This window comes from Rhinolophus ferrumequinum, chromosome 18 (assembly GCF_004115265.2).
Source record: "Rhinolophus ferrumequinum isolate MPI-CBG mRhiFer1 chromosome 18, mRhiFer1_v1.p, whole genome shotgun sequence".
Classification (NCBI taxonomy): Eukaryota; Metazoa; Chordata; class Mammalia; order Chiroptera; family Rhinolophidae; genus Rhinolophus; species Rhinolophus ferrumequinum.
In genome coordinates, this window is record NC_046301.1 from 36,835,890 (window position 1) to 36,859,940 (window position 24,051).

General features: G+C 35.4%; 2 protein-coding genes across 2 annotated transcripts in view; one reads left to right on the forward strand and one right to left on the reverse strand.

Annotated features, from left to right (window-relative positions):
* The window catches only part of LOC117038556 (probable ATP-dependent RNA helicase DDX60), a 71,576-nt gene extending 64,892 nt beyond the window's left edge, over positions 1-6,684 (forward strand). Inside the window, exons 37-38 of the mRNA XM_033135521.1 lie at positions 4,703-4,765; positions 4,854-6,684. Coding sequence (XP_032991412.1) covers positions 4,703-4,765; positions 4,854-4,959 — 169 coding nt within the window. The 3' untranslated portion in view covers positions 4,960-6,684. The remainder of the gene's footprint in view (positions 1-4,702; positions 4,766-4,853) is intronic.
* A 132-nt stretch (positions 6,685-6,816) lies between these two features.
* Positions 6,817-24,051, reverse strand: part of ANXA10 (annexin A10) — a 68,874-nt gene continuing 51,639 nt past the window's right edge. The window contains exons 6-12 of the mRNA XM_033135522.1: positions 23,761-23,840; positions 16,986-17,039; positions 16,796-16,889; positions 16,045-16,140; positions 13,848-13,906; positions 11,419-11,541; positions 6,817-7,122 (exon numbers count right to left, since the gene is read on the reverse strand). Coding sequence (XP_032991413.1) covers positions 7,054-7,122; positions 11,419-11,541; positions 13,848-13,906; positions 16,045-16,140; positions 16,796-16,889; positions 16,986-17,039; positions 23,761-23,840 — 575 coding nt within the window. The 3' untranslated portion in view covers positions 6,817-7,053. The remainder of the gene's footprint in view (positions 7,123-11,418; positions 11,542-13,847; positions 13,907-16,044; positions 16,141-16,795; positions 16,890-16,985; positions 17,040-23,760; positions 23,841-24,051) is intronic.

Here is a 24,051-nt window from a genome sequence, read left to right on the forward strand (position 1 = left end):
GCGATCTTTATATATTTTGGATACTAGACCTTTACCAAATATATGATTTGCAAATATTTTCTCCTTTTCTGTAAGTTATCTTTTCATTTTCTTCATAATGTCCCTTGATACACAAAAGTTTTTAATTTTGATGAAGTCCAACCAACCTGTTTTTTCTTCTGTTGCTTATATTAGGTTGGTGCAGAAGTAATTGCAGTTTGAAAGGTTAAAATCATTGAAAAAACCACAATTATTTTTGGACCAACCTAGTACTTCTGGTATCATATCTAAAAATCCATTCACAAATCCAAGGTCAGGAAGATTTGTCCTTATGTTTCTTCTAAGAGTGTTATAGTTTTGGCTCTTACATTTAGGTTGTTAATCCATTTTGAATACATTTTGATATATGAAATGAGATAAGATCCAATTTCATTCATTTGCATGTGGGTATACAGTTTTCCCAGCACCAGTTTTTGAATTCCTTCCCCATGGAATGGTCTTGGCACTTGATCAACTGACCATAGATGTATGGGTTTATTTCTGAACTCTCAGTTCTGTTCCATTAGTCTTTATGTCTATCCTTATGCCAGGACCACATTGTTTTGATTACTACATCTTTTGAAGTAAGAAGATGTGTGTCTTCAATTTTGTTCTTCGTGTTCAAAATTATTTTAGCTATTCAAAGTACTTTATAATTCCATATGAATTTGAGGATGGTATTTTCCATGTCTACAAAAAAGGCTGTGAAAATTTTGATAGGGATTGCAATGAATATGTAGATCACTTTGGGTAATATTTTCATCTTAACAATATTAAGTCTTTCAGTCCATAAACATAAAATGTTTTTCCATTTCTTAGGTCCTCTTTAATTTCTTTCAACAATGTTGTAGTTTTCAGTGTACAAGTCTTTAACCTCTTTGGTTAAATTTATTCCTAGGTATTTTATTTTTTGGATGCTACTGAAACTGGATTTTTTCCCATAATATCCTTTTCAGAAAGTAACTTGCTTGTGTATAGAAGCACAACTGATTTTTGAGTGTTGATCTTGTAGTCTACAACTTTTCAAACTTTATTTATTAGGTCTAATAGTTATTTTGTGGATTCTTCAGGGTTTTCTATATATGGGATCATGTCATCTGTGAATAGAGAATTTTACTTCTTTTCCAATTGGATATTTTATTTTATTTATTTTATTTTATTTTTACTTCTTACTTAACTGCTCTAGTAAAATATTTAATAGCAGTGGTATAAGCAGGCATCCATGTTTTTTTCCTGACCTTAGGAAATAGCTTTCAGTTTTTTAAAAATTATTTTGATGTTATTTGTGAGATTTTTCCATAAATGTCCTTTATCATGTTAAGGTAGTTCTTTTGTATTCCTAATTTGCTGGGTATTTTTTATCATAAAAGGACTTTTTTAAGTGCTTAGTGTACATTAACTGGGGTGATCATGTGGCTTTTTTCCTTCATTCTATTAACCTGATGTATTATGTTGATTGACTATCTTATGTTGATATTTTTTTTGCATTCCTGGGATAAGGCCTTGGATAAAGCCTAATAAATCATAGTGTATAATCTTTTAAATGTGTTGTTGGATTCAGTTTGCTGGTATTTGGTTAAGGAATTTTGCATCTACATTTATCAAGAATATTGGTCTGTAGTTTTCTTTTCTTGTAACGTCTTAGTCTGTAGTATGAGGGTAATATATGCCTCGTAGAATGAGTTAGGATGATTGATATTAATTCTTTAAATGTTTGGTAAAATTCACCAGTTAAAACAGCTGGTCTACACTTCTCTTTGCTGGGAAGTTTTTGATAACTGGTTACATTTCTTTACTTATTATAAGTTTTATGAGATTTTCTATTTCTTTTGAGTCAGTTTTGGTAATTTGTATATTTCTAGGAATTTATCCACTTAACCCAGATTATCTAATTTTTTGGTATAGAGTTAGTTGTTCATAGTACTCTTGTATAATTCATTTTGTTTCTATAGCATAGGTAGTAATGTCACCACTTTCATTTCTAGTTTTATTTATTTGCATCTTCTTTTTTTCTTTGTCAGTCTATGTAGAAATTTATCAATTTTGTTGACCTTTTCTGAGACCCAAACTTTGTTTCATTGATTCTCTTTATTGTTTCTCTATTCTCTATTTCATTCTCTATTCTTTATTTCTATCACCACACTGATCTTTTTTTATTTCCTTTCTTCTGCTAGCTTAAGTTTTAGATCATTCTTTTTCTGGTTCCTTAAGGTATAAAATTAGGTTGTTGATTTCAGAATTTTTATCTTTTTCAGTATAGGTATTAACTGGCATAAATTTCTTGTTCACACTGCTTTCTCTGTATGCCAATAAGTTTTGGTATGTAGTGCTTTTACTGTCATTTGTTTCTAAATGTTTTCTAATTTTCCTGTGACTTAATCTTTGACACATTGTGTGCTGTTTAACTTCCATATATTTGTCAATTTTCCAATTTTCCTTCTGTTAATGACTTGTAGCTTCATTTCATTGTGGCTTGAAAAGATACTTGATATGATTTCAGTAATTTTAAATACATTGAAACTTGTTTTACAGCTTAACATGATTTTTTCAGGCAAATGTTTGATACACACATGAGAAGAATGTGTATTCTATTGTTGTTGGGTATAATCATATAACTATGTCTGTTAAGTCTAGCTATTTATCATTTTGTTTAAGTCATTTATTTCCTCATTGATCTCTGCTCTGGATATTCTATCCATTATTGAAAGTGGGGTATCAAAGTCTTCAATTATTATTTTAGAACTGCCTCTCTTCAATTCTGTCAATGTTTGCCTCATATATTTGGAGGCTCTGTTGCTTGGGCTCCACATGTTTATAATCATTTCATATTCTACATGAATTAACCCTTTTATCAATGTATAATGTATTTTTTGTCTCTTATAATAATTTTTGACTTAAAGTCTGATATTAGTATAAGCCATCCCAGCTCTCTTATTTACTATTTGCATGGAATATCTTTTTCATCCTTTCACTCCCAATACCTTTGTGTTTTGAGACCTAAAGTAGGTCTCTTACAGACAGTATACCGTTGGATTCTGTTTATTTTTTATCTTTTCAGCCAGTCTTTATCTTTTCATTGGATAATTTAATACATTTACATTTAAAATAATTACCGATAACGAAGGAATTACTTTTGCTATGTTGGTATTTATTTTTTATATGTCTTATACCATTTGTTTTTTCTCCCTCAGGGATAGTTTCTGATAATTTTATCTCAATAGGCACACTTTCTTGTTTCTTTTCATGCTTCAAAATTTGTTTTGAGAACTATACATTTTGAATATTTTAATATGGTAATTCTGGAATTTTCTCCCTTTTAGGGTTTGTTGTTTTTGTTTCTAACTGCCCACCATAGCTGTTGTTTCATTTAGTGACTTTTCTAAACTGTTTTTATAAAGTCTGTATTCTTCATCATGTGTGATCTCTGAAGTTCTTATTTCTTTAGTTTGTGTACAGCCAGTGTATTGACAGAGATTTCTTTGAACACAAGAAGAGAAAGAGAGAGACAGGGAGGGAAGGCAGGATGGGGGGCAGAGAGAAAGAGAAAGAGCAGAAGGAGGAGGAGGAGGAGGTGGAGGAGGAGAAAGAGAAGAAAGAAGAGGAGGAGGAAGAGAAAAATGAAAAAAAAAGTCTCCCAGTCTTTACAGATTGGCTCTGTGCCAGGAAACTCCTTTCAGCACTTAGTCCATTTATAACTCAGGTTAAGAGATGCTTTACCCTGCATCTCTTTCTTGCACTAATCCTAGGGACAGCCAGAGGTGAAAGTTTAGGTCTTTTCTGAGCATATGTCCTGCCCTACGCATGAGTATGGCTTTCTAAATTACTCAATATATGTGAGTATTCTTTCCCAGATTTTTCTCAAAGATTTTCATTACTTAGGGTATTGATTCAAATATAACTTTTTGCCCAAAGCAGCTGCAAGTGGTTCCTTTGCCTTACCATTTTTCCTCCCATAGTGAGTTCTGCGCTAGGCAAAACACAGACAAGCACGTGCCTCACCTGAATCCTTTAGCCAGTTCCAGACAGCTTAAAAGGGACAGATAACACATTCCTTATTAATGAGGCTAGCTAGGGATCAAGGCCACACTGGGGACATAGGATGCTGTCTTCAGGACTGACCGTAAACTGGAAGGAGAGTAGGGAAAGGGCAAATAAAAATGTCACAAAGCTTTCCTACCTTGTCTAACCTTTTTCATGATTCGAGTTAAACCTTTGACTGTTTTCTGATAAAATTGATTCTGAGTTCTGATAAAATTGATTCTGACAGTTTTTGCTTGATTTTTCTTTTCTTTTTTTCCTGATGTTTCTATGGAGAGATGGGCCCTTGGAGCTGCCTACTCTGCCATTTTCAGTGATATCACATATATTTGGCACTGTTTTTAACATTTATGAAATACTTTACTTTGGTAATAATAATGTGCTACAATATAAATGCACTGCAAGTCACATATTTAGACAAATGATCAGCCTCTTTACTAGTTTAGTCAATTCAGGGCTAAAATGAGCATAGTAAAATACTGGATGCAAAGGATACAAACACTTCTCTGCAGTCTTTCCATATCTGTTTTTATTTTGTCTCTGGAAGAGCCAGCAATTCCATTGTTATTTATTATTTCCTTTACTGTAGATTGATAATACATCACAAATAAATGTATTCCTTTAACTGTTACTTCTTTATCTATAGGTTAAATATGGGCGATGCTTTTAATTTAATCAGAAGTTTCGCACTTGCTATTCAGTCTATCAGGTATAGTAAACATTTCTGCTTTTGAAGATCACATAACCATTAAGTACAAATAACAATGATAGTAACTTAAACGCTTAATCTTTTACAGGATTTCACTAAGTGAATTATGTGATGATGAAGATGACAACGTTGTGTTAGCATTTAAACAACTAAGTGACGAATTCAAGGAAAAACTTGGGGAAAAAATAGACTGATAATGTTAAATTTCACCTAGTACTGTGCTCCTAGAAAACAAAGATGGTCAAGAAATGGCCTGCCCTTTTGTGTTTCAGGAAACGGATTACTGCAAAGAACCACTCTTTTTTATATGACTTAGACTTGCAGAAGACCCCCTTGTATACCGATGCCAATCCTCAACACACCCTCCAAATTCCCAGTCTTTGTTTCATAAATGATTAGCTGTACTGTTTTCCCCTGAAGACCAATTTGGACAGGATATCAGCTAACATAACCAACTAGAGTCAGCTTTCTCCCCTCGCTACAGGTTCTAAACTTTAATCCTTAGGCTCCTCCTTAAAACTACCTGGAGGAACTCTCAGATCAACTGTCCAAATCTCAGATCAACCGTGACTGGGAATGTCAGCCAAAGACATTCCCAGATCAACTGTCCAATCACACTACACATTCACCTCATCCCCTCACACCTGATTATTTCTAGCCTTGTTTTCTCATCCCGATAAATTAAAAATCTTTCCTGGCTGATGTTCGAGACCTCTGAAAATCTCAGTCAGAGCGTTTCCCTGACTGCATTACCCAAGCCCCCCACCTTTCACTATTGCAATAGGCCTCTCCGCTCATTACAAGTCTTTTCAAATAAAGACTCTCATTATCAAAGTCCAGATTTGTTTTTGATTTGATTTTTATGCTGTGTGAAAGAGCTAAAATGCATTACCTAGCTAAAGTACAGTCCTCACCGTTTATTGACAACTTATAGAAAGATGTCCTGGTGAGGAAAGTTTTTATCGAAATTCTCATCAGGAACTCTAGCAACATTTTTCTCCTAAGAATTTTAGCTTCTATAATGGCTATGCCAAATGTCTCAAACAATTACTACTTAGGGCTTGAAATGTGATTTTTTTAAAAGATAGAAACTAAACCCAATTTACAGTGACATACATCATATACCATAGCAGTAAGTTGAAGTCATGAAGATGACTTTGGAAGTCTGAAATGTCATTGTGTGCTAAATGTCTTATATTATTCTTCCTATTAGACACCAGGTTCTGAGTACATTTTTCATTTTTCCTTGAGACCAGTAGAAACATAGGGAATTGGCTATAGGCTATTGAAAACTGTTTCGTGAGGAATAAAGCACCTCTATCAGCTTCACCAGTTCATCTACATTTATTGCATCTGTGTTCTTATTTCCCTGGCCTGACATCATTAATCACTGCTTTCTATGATCTCAGTTTTTGTATTGCCCCTTGCTTATGTTGGGAGCCCTCTTTTGTGGACTCATCCATCCCTATCTTTGCTTTTATTCTTGGCTAGACTGTGGCAGTAGTCTAGATTTCTCCCCAAATCTGACCTCAGTGAGTATTTTTCTTTTGCTGCGCCTAATTGACTGAATGTTGAGACACACAAGGTTCTAGGCTCTGCTGATGGCACAAAGCTAATAACTTCAAAAAGACTTTGATGTTGTTGTTAAGAAGTGAAGACAAATTCAATGGGCAAGTGGTTGATTAGGTACCAACATAACAAAAAAATGCCTTTATTAGAGTGATTATATCACACATACACACACACACACACACACACACACACACACACACACACCTAGTTTTACATCCAAGTCTCCTGCACATCTAAGTCTGAAAAGAATATATCTGACTGCATTTTGCTGTTTTATACCTTTATTTTCTTTGAAAGAATGTTCACTTTAGCTTTATAACATTTGTACAATTCTTGACAATTCTTCTAAGGGGCATGGCCACACACTGTGTTTTCTTTGGTCTCCCAAAGCATGCTAAGGACAGCCGTAAGCAGTCTCCTGTTGTAGGGACTTGATGGTTCCCATTTACATAAAATCTAGTTTAGTGCATTATATTTTCTTATGATTCCATTAAACACAATTTAATGAATTGTTGATTTAGATATTAAGTGAAAATCCAATCTCATAAATTTATCAATACAGTTTTCTTTGGCTTAGAAGAATTTTAAAGATAGAAAAGGAAACAAGATTCTGTAGTTTTGTTGCAAGGCTACTAACAATGCAAATTTATGACAAAAATCTAAATTTTGACATGTCTATAAAAGGAGTACACAGTCCTCCACAGCCTTCCCTTGATCTAGTAGTCTTCAGCATCCCCAGCACAGATGGCAAGCAGAGCTTTCTCATAATGCCCTGAAGCAAAATTCTGGAAAGAAAAATGTATTCGAAATAAAATGTCATAGTATTTCTAAAAAGAACCATAATTTCTCTGAACTACAGTATTAAAGACCCATGGGCCATTTGCTTTTCCAAAATTATTTACTTTTTCATTTAAACATTTAATATGTCCTGAGGACTATTCCCAGTGAAAGTTATTGAAAAATAATACCATAATTATAGTCAATAGAATGGGGATTATATAAAGTTGATTGAACTCTAATGTGTATTTATAAGAGGAACAACTTACAGTAGAATTAAATCTCCTCAACTTTAGAAAGGTGTCCTGATATTATTGCTATAAATCACTGCAGTGCCTGGAGAGCAGATTGACAATATGCCTTAAAAAGACATAAAAATCTTTATATTCATTAAGGTAGTAATTCTACTTTAAGAAATATATCCTAAGGAAATAATTATCAATTATCGATGAGCACAAAGATTTATGCTTAAAAATATACACCATAATATTATGTATAATAGTGAAAAATTAAAAATCAATACATAGTAAGCAGGATAGTTTATGGACCTTATAACTCATACAATAAAAATATTTAGTAAAATATATTAATGTGTATATTTATTTTTAAAAAAGACAAAGCACCTATGACAAATTTTATTACTGGTTATCTGTGGTGGAAAATTAGGGTAATTTTTGTCTTTTTTTTATGGTCATCTATAGTTAATAAGTTTTTCAAAATAATGATAGTAATAAATAAATGGAATTCTAAAGCCTATCTTTGTTAAAAATCAACTATCATATTCATGTTCTCTTATACAATGTCATGTAATTATAATTTACTGCTTTAAATCCATATAATAAAGTTGCATTAACATGTAAATATTAGATTTTGAGGTGGCTGTGATTATTTTGTACTAGAATTAGTTTATTGATTTAAAAAATGAGTAATGACACACATTTCTCAATGAGAAATATTTATCATCACTAAAAGTTTAGGGTTTTGAAGGTGATGTAAGGAGAGTTTTATCAAAGAAACAGGAGTAAGACTTAACTATTAAGTGGTCCATCAACTCTTCCTCTTAGAAAACTCTTTGGCTACCCAAAGACCTACAAGGCTTTCTAGTTTTTGTGGTATCTTGGTCTTTGGGTTGTCGAGTTGCTTCTGGATCACTCTTTCAATGAACAAAAAATCTGTGCAATTGAAAATTTCAGGGGGCCGGCCTGGTGGCTCAGGCGGTTAGAGTTCCGTGCTCCTAACTCCGAAGGCTGCCGGTTCGATTCCCACATGGGCCAGTGGGCTCTCAACCACAAGGTTGCCAGTTCAATTCCTCAAGTCCCGCAAGGGATGGTGGGCTCCGCCCCCTGCAACTAAGATTGAACATGGCACCTTGAGCTGAGCTGCCGCTGAGCTCCCGGATGGCTCAAGGTTGCCGGTTCAACTCCCGCAAGGGCTGGTGGGCTATGCCCCCTGCAACTAGCTACGGCAACTGGACCTGGAGCTGAGCTGCGCCCGAGACAACTAACACTGAAAGGACAACAACTTGAAGCTGAACGGCACCCTCCACAACTAAGATTGAAAGGACAACAACTTGACTTGGAAAACAGGCCTGGAAATACACACTGTTCCCCAATAAAGTCCTGTTCCCCTTCCCCAATAAAATCTTTAAAAAAAAATTTCAATGGAAAACAATGTGAGCAAGGTAACAGAATAGGTATGTGAGAAACAGAAGTTGAGATACAGTCTCAGGGCCTCGTGTTTCCTTTAATGCTGTACTGGTGCCATCTTGAAATTCTTTATAATTTTCTTTTCTTTCTTTTTTTTTTTTTGTAAAAGGGATCAAGCATTTTCACAGGTGGTTCTATGTAGTCTGATAATTCTTTGCTAGGTTTTATCAAAATCCAAGGTAAAGTTTAGACATATTGGAATGATGAAACTGGCTTGTTTACTTCTGAATCATTGTTCTTTGCCCTTCAAAGGCTAAAGGGACAGGGATACATAGAATTTGACGTAAGTATCTATGTTAAATTCATCTAAATTGATTGGCTACCTCTCCTTCTCTGACAATATGAGAGGACAGGTGAACTGATCTAAGAAGCCTCTTCACAGTTGAGGTGGTCTTGTTGCAAAATGTATTTTTCTCAATGCTGATCATACTTCAGAATATAGTTTGTAAAGAGCAATTACACAATTAGAGGATTGTGGGGACAGAGCCCCAAAAAGCAGTTTCCAGGCTCTCGGCCTCACATAGAAAGGTGCTGGCTCAGGTAGTAAATGGCCATCAACTGTGATCAAACGGCCATCAGCTGTGGCTAGTTGGCCGTCAGCTGTAACCAGTGAGCCATTGGCCACGAATATAACTGCTGTGGTTACACTAGAAGCAAATGGGGGCTAGCAAGAAGATGGTGGCTGAGCCTGCAAGCGGCACAGTGAGGGTTGAGAATTATGTTGCTCCTGGTCCCTGTGTCTCCAACCCAGCAGCCAGTGAGAGTATAGTGGTATGACTCCCCTACCTATGGCTCCGTGGGTGTCCCTTTTTGGCCTAGCCATATCCTGCGTTTTTGTGTGGGGAGTGGGACCAGAGACCCCGCCGGACACCCCGCACGACACTTGGCGTAGTCGGCAGGATCCCCCGCATGACACCCCGCAGGCCGCCCTGCACGACACATGGCGCAGCGAGCAGGGTCCCCTGCATGACACATGGCGCAGCGAGCAGGGTACGGTGTCGGCCAAAGCTCTCTGAAGGGCGGTGGAGCAGTTTGTACCTATGAACACTCAGTCTCAGGAAGACCAGGAGGAGCAGCTGCCTGAGAGCTGGACCCCCGTGGAGGGGTGGGAAGACGTGGACGATTCCCCAACCAGCAGAGGCTGGAGAAAGCGAAGGTCCTTGCGGCCCTGTGAGCTGGGAAGTGCTTGCTGAGGCAGCCCGGATACAGGACTTGTAGTCCCAGGAGGAAACGCCTGCTTAGTCTTCCATGGGAGATGAGGGTGAGGTCAAGGTCATCCCTCACCCCCAGGACAGCCCTGGCAAACGACTATGGACTATGGGGAATTGCCTTCCATCCCTAATTTAATGGACCACTTGACTGTTTGGGAACGTACCACCATGTAGTGGAACTGGCGGATATTTGCTTTTGTGTCTTGACCGGCCGCCATCGAGAATATGTAAGCACCTTGACTGTGAGCTGCTGTTGTTCCAGCACGGTACCCTGAGAGGCCCAGAGAGAGTGGCAGTGCCCTGAGAGCCCTGGCTATGTCCAGGGAGTCTGGCTGTGCCCAGAGAGAGTGGCAGTGCCCTGAGAAGCCCTGGCTGAGTCCAGGAAGTCTGGCTGTGCCCAGAGAGAGTGGCAGTGCCCTAAGAGGACCTCGCTGTGTCCGGGGAGACTAGTGGTACCCTAAGAAGTCCAGGAAGTCTGGCTGTGCCCAGAAGTACTGGTGGTGCCCTGAGAAACCCTGGCTGTGCCCGGGGAGACTAGCGGTACCCCAAGAAACCCAGGAAGTCTGGCTGTGCCCAGAAGTACTGGTGGTGCCCTGAGAAACCCTGGCTGTGACCAGAGAGCTTGGCTGTGTCCAGGAAATAACATTCACCTCCAAGCTCCTCGCACAGGGCCCCTCACGGAAGACGCTTGTCGTGTAGATTGTGAGGCGAGACCCTGTAGGGGTGGAGTGTGGGGACAGAGCCCCAAAAAGCAGTTTCCAGGCTCTCGGCCTCACATAGAAAGGTGCTGGCTCAGGTAGTAAATGGCCATCGACTGTGATCAAACGGCCAGCAGCTGTGGCTAGTTGGCCGTCAGCTGTAACCAGTGAGCCATTGGCCATGAATATAACTGCCGTGGCTACGCTAGCAAAAAATGGGAGCTAGCAAGTGATGGTGGCTGAGCCTGCAAGCGGCACAGTGAGGGTTGAGAATTGTGTGGCTCCTGGTTCCTGTGTCTCCAACCCAGCCGCCAGCGAGAGTATAGTGGTGTGACTCCCCTACTTATGGCTCCGTAGGTGTTCCTTTTTGGCCTAGCCATGTCCTGTGTTCTTATGTGGGGAGTGGGAGCTGAGACACTGCAGGCCGCCCCGCATGACAAGGATGAATGGTTTACATGACTACATCCATGATTTTTGCTTAAAACACATGAAAGAGGAATAAGTTCTGTCACTGACGCGAAGGATTTCCTGTTAGCACTATTGATGCCCCCGACTGAAGGAGATTATCACCCACGTCAGAACATTTAACTTTTCAGATTCTAACATGAAGTCTTTTAAATTAAAGCTGTTATTTCATTTTCCAATAGGACAAACTATGGGTCAAAATAAATCATGTGTGGGAGACTTACTTTGATATCATGAAATAGGGATTTTCCATATCTCTCTTTGTATCGTTTCCTTATGGTCATCAGGTCTATTTCACTTCTGGCAATTAGAATCCTGATTACGGTTTTATTATGGAAACCAAAGTCCTAAAATATATAGAAAAGGGGGGAGGGAGGAGCGAGGAATTAGAAAAATCGTACCTTACAGTTAATCTTTCTAAAATAGACTCATCCCCTTTTTGGTAGCAATTTGCTCTTTCTCCTGTATCTCTCAGACACTGGCAGCGCCATCTGGTGATGGTGGGGTGGGGGGGTGTCCAAGTCACATTCTGAGAGTTATCCGTCTCTTACTGTGTATATACAATGAAACATTTTACCTATTTTACTTCTTAAATGTTCTGTAATCTCTATTTCCAGTGTCACTGAATTGCTGCTGGCCCTTATCATCATTTCTTTCACCCTGATTCTGCAATAGTTGCTTCTTCTTCCATAAAACTTCGTGTGTGAGCAGGGAGAGGTTGTGGGAAGGAGTGGGGGAGTAGGAGAGGATTCTGAACTCTGTTAGATGAATACTGATATATCTAAGACAACAATTACATTTTTATTTTTTCGTGTTTATTATTGAAGATTATAAAAATTCCAAGTACTTGAAATATTTGCTGATTGAAACTCAAATACTGAAAAATTTACATCCAACAATTTCTGTGTACTAGCTCCAGAAAGAACACTGCTTCATGAATAAATTTCAAATCGTCTTTTCTGGTGGAGTACTAGTGACATCCAGTGGCTGGTAAGCATAAATTAACATTTGATATTTGAATATTTGTCTGTAGACTCACTAAAAAGCTTTCCATTATTTGACGTGATTAAAATGAATGATCTAACCAAGTTTCCATATTTAAGTTGTATATCATTCACTTACAGTCCACTGGAGAAAAACACAGAGATTTTCTGTGGTCAGGAGTGGTGAAAACACCACCAATATTTTACATTTGAAGGCCTCAGATATCAAAAGTTTGATTTCTTAAATATACAAGTCTCCTCTTTACCTCCAAACCATTTGTGAGCACACACAACTTCCTCTTGCATTGCAACACACACAACAGGGATACAATTTTTACTTGTTAGAATAAGTAGCCCTCATTTGGGCATAATTGGAATCAGAGTAATTGTGATCATTTTCCCATGGTCACTAGTAAGGGAAGCTTTATTCTGTTGTTTGAGAAGAAAACTGTTGAAATCATTCAGCAGCATTGCCCAATACAATGTTTTAAATATATATTTTTTAATTAAATCAACCTTTTTTGTTTGGAAATAAAAGAAGAAAAACAGCAGACAGTGAGCATTGATCTGCCTTCTGTGTTCAGAGAATACATAGGTTCTTGTACATAAATAAAAAATACTCTTTACACAACATATATAACAGAAGTATTCTTGATAATTGCATAGTATCCAAACATGCTGGCTACTTTTACAAAGTTTGTAAAAATTTCTTTGCAGACACTCTGATGATTAAATTTACTGTACTAGTGAAATGTTTTTAATAATTTTCGTTGAGTTTTCAAGGCTATAACATGTGTATAATGATTTGTATCAGATCTTTCCTTTTTCTCAAAGTTTTGTGCACATTATGGATAAAGTGTGAATTGTCTTAGGCATTTAAGTGTTTGTTTTTTAAAAAATGAATGTACCAAAGGATGTAAGACAGACTATCATGCTAGACTATTAAAAACGTTCTGATTTAGCTACAAAAATAGATTTAGAGTTTATGGTTGTCTAGATATCTCCTTTTAAGTATTTTGAAAATAACACTTTATGCTTAAAAATAACCACTGATATTATTTTCTGTTGTAAAACTGCAGGAATGTAACAATTTCTTACGGACAGTTTGTAATGTTTTGACATTTTTTTGCTTGATGCCATATGTTTTGTACATAAATATGAAGTGGAGTCTTTGACAAGATAGGGAAGCGTTTGGATTTACCAGTTTCTTCAGTTGCTAAGAAACACTAAAGCACATGGAGGAGATAGGCCCCAAGGAATCATACTTCTTTTTTACCTCAATTTGATACAGAAAGCAGAACGTTATTTTTATTTATTTATTTATTTATTTATTTATTTATTTATTATTTTTTTTAGTAGCCAAATTTTTTTTAATTAAATTTATTGGGTGACAATTGTTAGTAAAATTACATAGATTTCAGGTGTGCGATTCTGTATCACATCATCTATAAATTACATTATGTGTTCACCATCCAGAGTCAAGCAGAACGTTATTTTTATTTAATGAGTCTCATTTTGGTGTATAACATGAGCGTATTTTCTTTTAAATGCACATTTGCATACAAGTGCAAAACTGAAAATCATATTTAAATAATGGAAGCAAAACTAGTCTTTTAAGAGAGTAGAGATGATTTCTGGAGAAATTTAAAAAATATGTGGGCAGTACTTACATGGATTGCATTGTATAGTCTATAAGCAAAATAAGCTGGTTTGTCTCGAACACAGAGCACTAGCAAAAAATCAGAGAGAAAAGAAGAAAGTTTGAGTGACAATATATATATTTTTAAAATTTGAGAAACAATGAAAATTATTATTTTTTCTGTTACACTCCTTAAAGAGTGATACTTTTTGAGTCCTATGTGAGATCTCCCTCATTGTACATTTATTAAAATTTTAACATTTAGAACAGTAGTAAAACCATAACTTATAGAAAGATACAAAGCAACAATATTAAAATGTTTCATTAAGGTTTTCATTTATCTGTACCTCTTGGACCTCTCTTAATTCCTTCATATTGCCCAATGAAGAAAAATGTGTCCTTTTTATTTGAAAATTAAATAGAGCTTCAAAGAGACCCAGGTTATCAACACTATTATAGATTTTTATTATTGTAGGATTCAATGTGACGTGGTCTTGTGTAAATGGTTCATCTTCCCAAACACTATTTTTAATCCTTTGCAGACTTGTGAGTAAACCTGAGGTCTCTTAAGGAGAAATTTTATGGACCTTAACTGGCCTGTCCCAGTGTTAGAAATCATCTAATCAAAACCACTATAGCATTAGAACAGCCTGGAGCCTAGTCAATAGTTGTCCTTGACGAAAGTCAGTTGGTGATTGTAGACATTCAATAATGTTTATTTAAATAAGTAAATAAATTAATGAATGAGTAGTGTATATAGGCTATAACTTCTAGGTGAAATAAAAATCATCATAACAGTGTTTTGTCTATAGTTCCAGTGATTCTTTTAGATGGTGAGACCATGCCTTGATCTTTTCTTTTTGTTTATAACTATGAACTCCATAAGCACTCTTGAGTTGCTGCTAGAGTATAAGTGCCTTAAGGATAGGGACTTCCATTGTTGTTTTTGTTGTTTTACTGTCCCATCTGCAGTGCCTACATCAATGACCCAAACCGTAAATACTCAATAAATGTTTATTGAATGAATGAACGAATCCCTTAAATTGTTTTCTGGTATTTCTGATGTCCACTATTTCTTTCTCCTGCCCACTGCTTTGTTTGTGGCTGTGGTCTAGAGTGGAAAGAGAGCAATCTTGAGGTTCAGATGACGTGGATGCTAATCGTAACTTTGTTGCTAATTAGTTGATAGACTTTGGAGGAGTCACTTAATGTCCAAGGCTGTGTCTGTAAAATGAGGAGTTTTGATGTGACGTATAATTATTAAATTATGTTGAGAATTTGCTGAAATATATGCACCTTATTCTCAGAAAAATATACAGACAAATATTTATATTTTGCATACTATTTTAAGGGATTTCATAGAACCCTTTGTATGGAATCCTAGGTTAAAACTCCTTTACAAAACAAACTATAAAAATTCTGTTATCTCTCAGCTCCCATGCACACGTGTGTTTGTGCCATTCTAGGATTAGAAAAATCACAATATCAATTTGTTCAACAAACATCTGAGTGATTATTTGATGCATGTCGACTAAGAGGATATTTCACAATGACCCCTCGTTTGTACTCCCTGCAATGGATGCTGTCAAGTCAGAGCACAGCAGAGGTAAAGCATGGGTAGTTTAATAGTAGTTTTTGCGGATAGCTACCACTGTTTTCCCCTTAATGGAGGGACACATTTTCTTAATTAGGAAGAATATACTTCTCTCACAATAGCCTGCAGAAATTACTACTAAAGTAACAACTTGGTAAATCTTTTTTTATAATAAGAATTAATCCTAAAGGTGAATTTATTAGAGTTGGTGATAAAAGACAAACAAACAAACAAACAAAAAACCTCTTTTCCTTGTGGAGAACAGGAACCCATATTGCCAGCGTTTATCTGCTCTTTAACAAGGGAATGGAAGTCAGTATATATATAAAATGAATTTAAACGTGTGAGATCCCAATTACCTGAGAGAGAGCATCTGAGAATCCAATGTTTCCTAGTAAGTAACTTGAACCAGCGATTAGAGAAGGGTGTTAGTTCATTAAAGTTATCGGTTGCCAGTTTAGTGCATTGTATGGTGTACTTTTCCTCTCTAGAGTTTACATCCCGTCTAAGTAATTAAATTCAGGGGGAAGTGACTCAATCAAGAGCATATCATGCATCTTTAATATAATCAGAGTCAATCAGCATTTGTTGTAGAATAAAAGGTCTGCTGTTCACTAAATAACTTATTACTTACCTATTGCAACTAGCAGCTCTTGAAAGTATCCATCATAACATTCATTAATGGCATCTACTATGTCTTGCCCAGAAATATTTTGAAATTCCTGGAAGACTTTAACAAAGTGATATAATTCAATGGAAGTTTTGTAAATATTATAAATTAAAAATATAAACATTGATCAGATTGTGTACACAGTGCAAGTAAATAAAGTGTAGGGGTGGAGGTGAGGGTGAAGTAGGCAATCTGTAAAAAAAATTTTATAGATTTTTATGTGTTTTACATAGGTAGAAAAAAGAATTAAAAGAATAAGCGAAACTGAAAGGTTCAGCATGGAGAAAATCAAACAAAGTGCAAACTAATATGAGCGCATATCTAAGACCACCAACAAGGCAGCTTCACATAAATCATGACGTCAATACTAGTGATCTTGATTCCGTATGGACTGATTAAGCTATTTTCACTTTATTCTTCTCAAGACAACATAAAATATGCCCAATAGTAAATAGTTAATATATTTGAGTAAGTTCTCCATCAAAAACAGAGATGGTTTAAAAAGTTTCAGTATTTAAAGGTTATATAAATTCAGTTATTGGAAAAACTAAATGTCTGTATAAACATCATTCAAAATTAGTACCTTTGAAATAACTGGCTTTCCTCTATTTATATGTAATATTTCCCCCCACCCCACTATGTTTTTCCAGTTAACTACTTACTTTGTATTATTCAATCAATTAGGTATCTGAAAAGAAACCTGATGAATAATTACCCAGCCACAGCTGCTGATAACTCTTGTTGCACAGGATCATTTGTAGCATGGTTTTGTGTTCCCCTGTCTTCTGTTGACAGGCTTCCCACAGGACCTGAAACATCATACATGCAGGAAGTAGCACCATGACCATCCCAGACCAGTTTAACAAAGGTTCTTTACAGTCATTTTGAGAGCTGGTTCTAGTTACCATTGCATCCTGAGCAGCCATAGCAGGGTCTGTATATCCTTCCTCTCTGGTTACCTGTAAAATAAGCACAGGTTTTCCTTTGTAACTGTTCTTAATTGACAACCCATATAGAAACATTAGGACAAAAATCTTTGAATCACCAAACACAGTGGTAATTCCTAAGAAATTTCTACCATTATTTAGAGCTAGATAGTCTACATATATTGTATACTCTATGAAAATGTCTTTTTTTTCTTTTTTTTTAATGTGGGTTCTTTTTGTTTTATTTTTTCTTTTAATCAGTGGTGTTATTTCAAGATGTTGAAATGTTTTTCTCTTTTTCAAATCTCTGTGCAGTATTTTCTCCCCCATCAAAAAGATCCTCTGTGTAGTATCTTCATTCCCATCCACTGACTGGCAGTAAGTCGTAGAGATAGGATTTAACATTATTAGAATGAAAATGCAGACAGAAAGAATGATTATTATTCAATCTGTGACTTATAAAATGGCAGATATGCAAAAATAAAATAGTCATGAAATCCAGATTTTGTGGAATGATTATAGTTTGTAAATCTGTTTTAGCCCCATTCCTTTATCATATAAAGAATAGACATGGCCAAATTGACCTAAGAAATGTCCATTCAAACAGTAGAAGGAGGGCTAACCAATGCACGACCCTCTAGTTCCCAAGGATTATGAAGACAAGAGGGGAGAAAGAGGTAGAAGAGACATGTGATCAATTTATTTAACTTTTCCTTTGGGCCAAGATCTGGAGGGTAGGCTTTACGTATCAAATTCTGTTTAGACAACATTGAGAATAAAGTGGTTTCTGATCCTGTCATGTTTTTAGACTGGAAATAGCCCTATTGCAATGAACTCAGTACTAAGCAAGACTGGGCAGAGGGAAGTCCTGAATATAACTCTCCTGAGTTAATCTCAATCCCTAAGTAGCATAAATGGGCCCCGAATTTCTTATCTGCTTCTGATGGAGGCATTGGTATGGTAGCTGAGAACGTAGTTGGGGAGCTTGACTGATGGAATTGTTTATGACGATGGCAGGGACAAATTGTTTCAGTAGCCAAGGGCTACAAGGTAGACCATGTTAGCTGGAATTGTGAGAGACACAGCTAGTCCTTAGTGGGATTCTTCAGCTCCAGTGAGGGCAAAGGTGAGGATAAACCATAATGAAAGGTTACTTGGCTCTGACCAAATGGAGACAGAAAAAGGATCATAAATTCACCAGCTATATGGTTTGACAGCTGACACTGAGAAATGCTCATATCCTGAACACCTATACCTTATATGTTACATGTCCAGATTTGCCTAGAGTGGTCATGATGAGCAAGGATGCAGAAAATTATCTTGATGACCTGAGCACACCATCACTCCTCTGTTCCCAAGACATCTCATAAACTACACATATACACGCTTCTCCACCAAGTGCCCTCGTAGAGAGAAAGACAGGGCAGGGCCAGAAATCTGACAGTTGACTTTTTAACTCAATAAACATATAAATGAGATTGACATGCACACTCACATTGACTGTTCCACATAGAATATGGATTAAATTTGCCATATTAGATTAAATATTAGTTTTTTTTCCTTCCTAATCAAAAACTAGAGGCATATGAGAAAGATCAATATATTAATAGAGAAATAAACTATGTTTTCTTGTGAGTAAATATGTAGCCCTGGAAAATTTAATAAGTTTAACCGTAACTCAGAAGTTGTGTATCATCTAAAGGTGTACAGCTAAGGGAAAATTAATATAAGCCTATCAGACATATTTCTTCTGCTTTCATTTCATTTGCTTAAAATATCAGGTGACTGAGAATGCACACATGGGATTCTTATTTTTAAAATATGTTTATGTTTATATTTATATTTATATACTCATATTTATATATATTACATATACGAGTATGACAAAGAAGTAAAAGACAACATTTAGAGTGAACATAATTTTATTGAGTGGTTGGATTATGGGTGTTATTTTCAAATTACAGAGGTGTTGAGGTGCAGGGACCTTAGTGGTTGTATTTTTTTTGCCCATTGAAGATAAAAAAATAAATGAGCTTACATGTATAAAGTGAATTACCTAAGATTTGATTGTTAGAAAGGATGATTATTTGATTTCAGTGCTATTTCTGTCCCTGAGATTCGGTTACTATACTCCTAACTTAAAGAACTCATTATTTTCAGATAGTCTTCTCTGGTCACTATCTTATGCAGGTTTTAATTTAAAGCAACAACTGACTGAAAGTAATTAATATCCTATATCTTCTATGGATATATGCCATTTATTTAATAACACAATCTTATCATGATAATTCTTAGTCTTCATCTTATTTGACCTATTGGTAAGATTTGAACCAATTGATCACTCCTCCTTACTACACATTCATCACTGGGCTTCCAGGATCCTGAACTCTCTTTTTCTTTCTACTTCATTGGTTGGTCCTTCTCAATCTTGTGTATTGGTTCCCTTTTACTTTTCAATCTCTTAATACTGGAAAGTCATAAAATTTACTCTTTGGTCTTATTCTTGTCCGTATCTACAACCCTTCCCTTGTTAATCTTAACCATGTGTGTGGCTTTAAATCATTCGTGTTTGCTTAGTGTATCCAATCAAACTATATAGCTAAGTCAACATGTACCCTTGCAAAGTTTGTGAGAACTATTTAACATTTTTCTGCAGTTCTGTGTATCTGAAATTTTTTTTTGAAAAAAAGAGATTTTTGGACATTTAACTTGAAATGGTGCCCATCTATGTACTTCTTTGTGAAGTTAAGAGCACTTAATGCAGACTAGTAAATTAAAATAATGTGAATAAGTAAGTTTGTGATTTAGCTTTTTCCACCAAGGCAGAATCAAGCTGATTTTGGCATATAAACAGCCTAAAATAGCAGCTAGCCATGTGTAATTGATGTGTATGCCAGAGAAATGGCATAAATGAGTACAGAATTGGCAAAATAAAAATGTGGCAGGAAGAAATTAAGAAAATTAAAATCTAGCTGAAAATATGTGGAGCAGTAAATAGACTGCAGATATCACTGAAAGCTGTTGGCAATAACATTCCCAAAGTCCTCACTGGACTAGGCTGAGAAACTGTCGTAAGGAGAATCCTGACAGCCAAGACGAGGAGGAAGCATCCACTTGGGTGGGTTCCATTTTTTTCTTTTTGTGAAAACATTTATCATCTCCAGGGTGATTTGCACATATTGATTAATTAATCTCAAAGTGACTAATTTTTCATTCTTTGACAGATAATTAGATCTTCTGTAAATCTAGTTTAATAAAAGCACACAGGAAACATTGTAAGACAGTTTTAATGATTGGCATTCGTTTTCAAGAAGAATGTGTTCTGGCTGAGTTGTTTCCTTATTAGAAATAGCACGGGAGGAAAATAGTTTATAGATTAAGTGAAAGATTTTCTCTCCCAGAAAATATGACAGTAATTTTCAACACTTTCCATTTCATGAATACCTTAAGGCTTCAGTGCTCTAATTCCCTCAGTCTCTATTAATTCACAAAAAGAGGTGTATCTTAATTTTCATGATATGAAAAAGATGAAAGTCATGGACAGTCTTTCCTTTGATTCAGAAAGTGACCATGCTGAGGGAGGTAGAGACTGTAATTATGACAATTGAAGAACTTTAGAATATTTGTGCTGGGAGGGCATTGAGAGAAGAATGGGTTCACATACTTTAATTTATAGATTGAATCTCTCTAATCTGAATCACAAGAAGGTTAAATGATAAATCTAAGGACATGCAACTGACTTATGGCAGAGCCAAGAGAAGCAGATATATAAATATATACCTTGTGTTACAGAGACTAGATAGATAGATAGATAAATAGATAGATAGATAGATAGATAGATAGATAGATAGATAGATAGATAGATAGATAGATAGATAGATGCAGAGAGAATCATAATGCAAAATAGAGGGCAGAAGAGATTTGGTTATATTGCAGCACCCCTCAGTTGTTCGGTTGGAACTCATCAGCTCTAAATTTCACAACCCTTTAGGAAGTAATTCCGAAATATATAGATAGATTCTCTCTGAGATGGTGTACAACACAGATAGGTCAGGAGAAGTGATGCACTTTTTCAATTACCTAATTCAACTTTACTCGTATATCTTTTTTCCAATCTTCTAAATGTACTGATCCAAATCCTAAGTCAGGAGTTCCATACTGAACCCTTAGTGTAGAAGTCAGGAGTCAATTGGAAATCTTCAAAATATTTAAAAACTTAAGATAAATTATACATTTTAGTAAGAAGTATGAATTATCATGGGACGTTTGATTTTCAAAAAGATTATTATTATTAAAGGAGATTATACAAAGATGTATCTTTTTATAAGTTTTTTACTTCAGTTTTCTATTATGAGTAATTTCTATGAAATTTCTATGTATTTTTTACTTGTAAAATGTGTTTTAAATTTTAAGGGAAATGTACTGTGAAACTTAATAAGTATATAATCTTTCAGGAAACCTTATTAATTTTCCTTGGCTCCTAATAAAATCTAGGTCTCTATTCAGCCTCATTTTTCATATTCTGTGAAAGGAAAATTTTCCTATACTGACAAGCTATTTCCAGGGTAAACACACAAGTACACACTTAAGGTTCGAACTCTAGAAATTGAACTTGAGAAGTTATACTTTAACCTGTAAAGTCGTAATACAAATTAGGTGAAACCCAGTGATGAAATAAATTGTTGTGTGTTATTTGAAAATATGTATGCGTGTACAGATAGTATTATATGTACAAATACACAGGCTCGCTTACAGACTCTGTCAATAATAAAGCATTATTTTTTAATTTCAGGAAAAAGGAACTCCAATTATGAATAAGATCGATTGCCCTATTACATCAAGGGAGAACATTGTTCATTGATTTCCCCTTCTGATTTATTTTTCTTATGTTTAATTTTCAGAAGTGTGTTTTATTTTCTGAAATACAAGAATGTTTGCTTTATAAAAATATACTGTGATCTTGATTCTTAGATATCAGTTACTTTTAGGTGGTTTATAGCTCAACCTTTAAAAAGGTGCAGAGATTCCAAGAGGTTATTTGTGTATTGGTCATTGACGCTGTACCAAATGAAGTAGAACTGTAGTGAAATCAAATGGCATTGGATGTAGGAGTAATTAAATTGAATTGGAGGTATAGTGTAATTAGGTGTATTTTTATATTAGCCCTCTCATTCAGTAGTAGATGTGTCATGCTGGGCAAGTCAATTAACCTCTGGGCTTCAGTTTCCTCATCTCTCCAAGGAAGGGACATAGCCAGTTGGGTTCTCTGAGAAGCTGACTCTGAGATGAGATCAGCATGCATCTTGTTTAATATGGAATGTGCTTGAAACCAACACTTATGGGAAAGAGAAGAGAAGCAGAATTTGGCAGAAGGAGAAGCTGGACTGTGATACAGTCCTAATGGAAAGCAAAGTAGTCCTAATAAAATACATTTTCCCCCCACTAGATAACATATTTTCTTCAATAATTAAATAAACTTTTATTTCGATATTAAGAAAATAAAGACTTGTTTGTTAATAGAATGCAGCTCATGGACTTACAATGAGACTATTTGCTTAACTTCTTTATTAGGAGTAATACATATATCAACATGAATTTCTAAACTGGAAAGTATTGTTTTAATTTATATTATATAGCATCATTATATGAAAATTTAAAAATAATGACCCTTATAAATAGAGAAAGTGTTTTAGTTGAAATTAATCTCATAACATTTAAAAGTTAGAAAATGTTCCATTAGCATGTTAAGTGAGATTAATTTTAAATATTAATAATTTTTTGAAACATTTTTCCTATAATGACTTCAACTTCTCTTACAAATTAAAACAAGCTGATTTCTACAATTTACACAGAATTTCAAGTTGGACTATAAAAAAAACAAACTACTCTCAGATTTTTTTTTTATATTCATGTAAGTGGCAGTAATATAATAGTTGGAATAATAAACTGATGTTATAATCCTAGAGAGTAGAACCCTTAGAATAGAACTTAATTAATTGAGATTGGTGATATGGGCAGTTTATGAACTATGCAACCAAACTATGCAAATCCAAATCAAACCAAATCAAAACCAAACACAATAAAGGAAATTCTTGATTTTGCTTTTAAAATTTGAAATTTTAATTTAAAAGAAAGGTCAATGGATTTGCTTAGTACTATGCTACTTCTTTCAATTCAACAATTTGAAGGACTCCCATCAGTACAAATTACCACTCTCCTCAATCTGGGGGAGTTGATACTTGGCTTTCTTAGCAAGGTTTTATTTTGTATTTCTTTACTTCTGCTTATAAAAATGACAATAACTTGGAGATGCACACACACACACACACACACACAAATTAAAATCTGTATTTCCTGGCAGTAAATATAATTATTAGTATGTGTTCCAATCTGACTAATATATTTATCCATTCTTTAATTAAATCATACAAAATATGTGTAGAATTTTTAATCACATTAAACACACACTGAAGGGAACCACGACTCCTGTGTTTGATTGGACATGTGAATCTACTTCAAAGGAGGAAGTTAGCCAAATAACAGAGATGGTATATTATTCATATTTGTTTGACTCTATATCCAACTCATATGTCTATTATAATGCCTTGAATGTCGCTGATATTCGATAAATATTATTATACAGAATTTACTGTTAAAATGGAGTAACCTGGAGTTTTATGTCCTTTTTTTAAGAAAAATGAAACGTATCTGTTTTTTAATAGTTCAAAATGGTGTGAATTTTGGAGTGTCCTACCTGGACCAAGTTCATGAGAGTATCTCGGAAGTGTCCTGAGGTCACTGAGTAAATGTCCTCTTGAAGGTTACTGCTGTACTCTGGAGAAGAAAACATCCATGTTACAGTATGATTTATTATAGAACCACATATCAATGTGTTTTGAATAAGGTAATGCTACTTCTACAGTTGCAAGTGGCAAGTACAGGAAATATAATAAATCTGCGACATTTCTTTGCCTTTTACTACCTTCTAGTCAAATGAAGCCAATCAATAGTTCACCAAAGAAATCTGACACCTAAAAATAACACA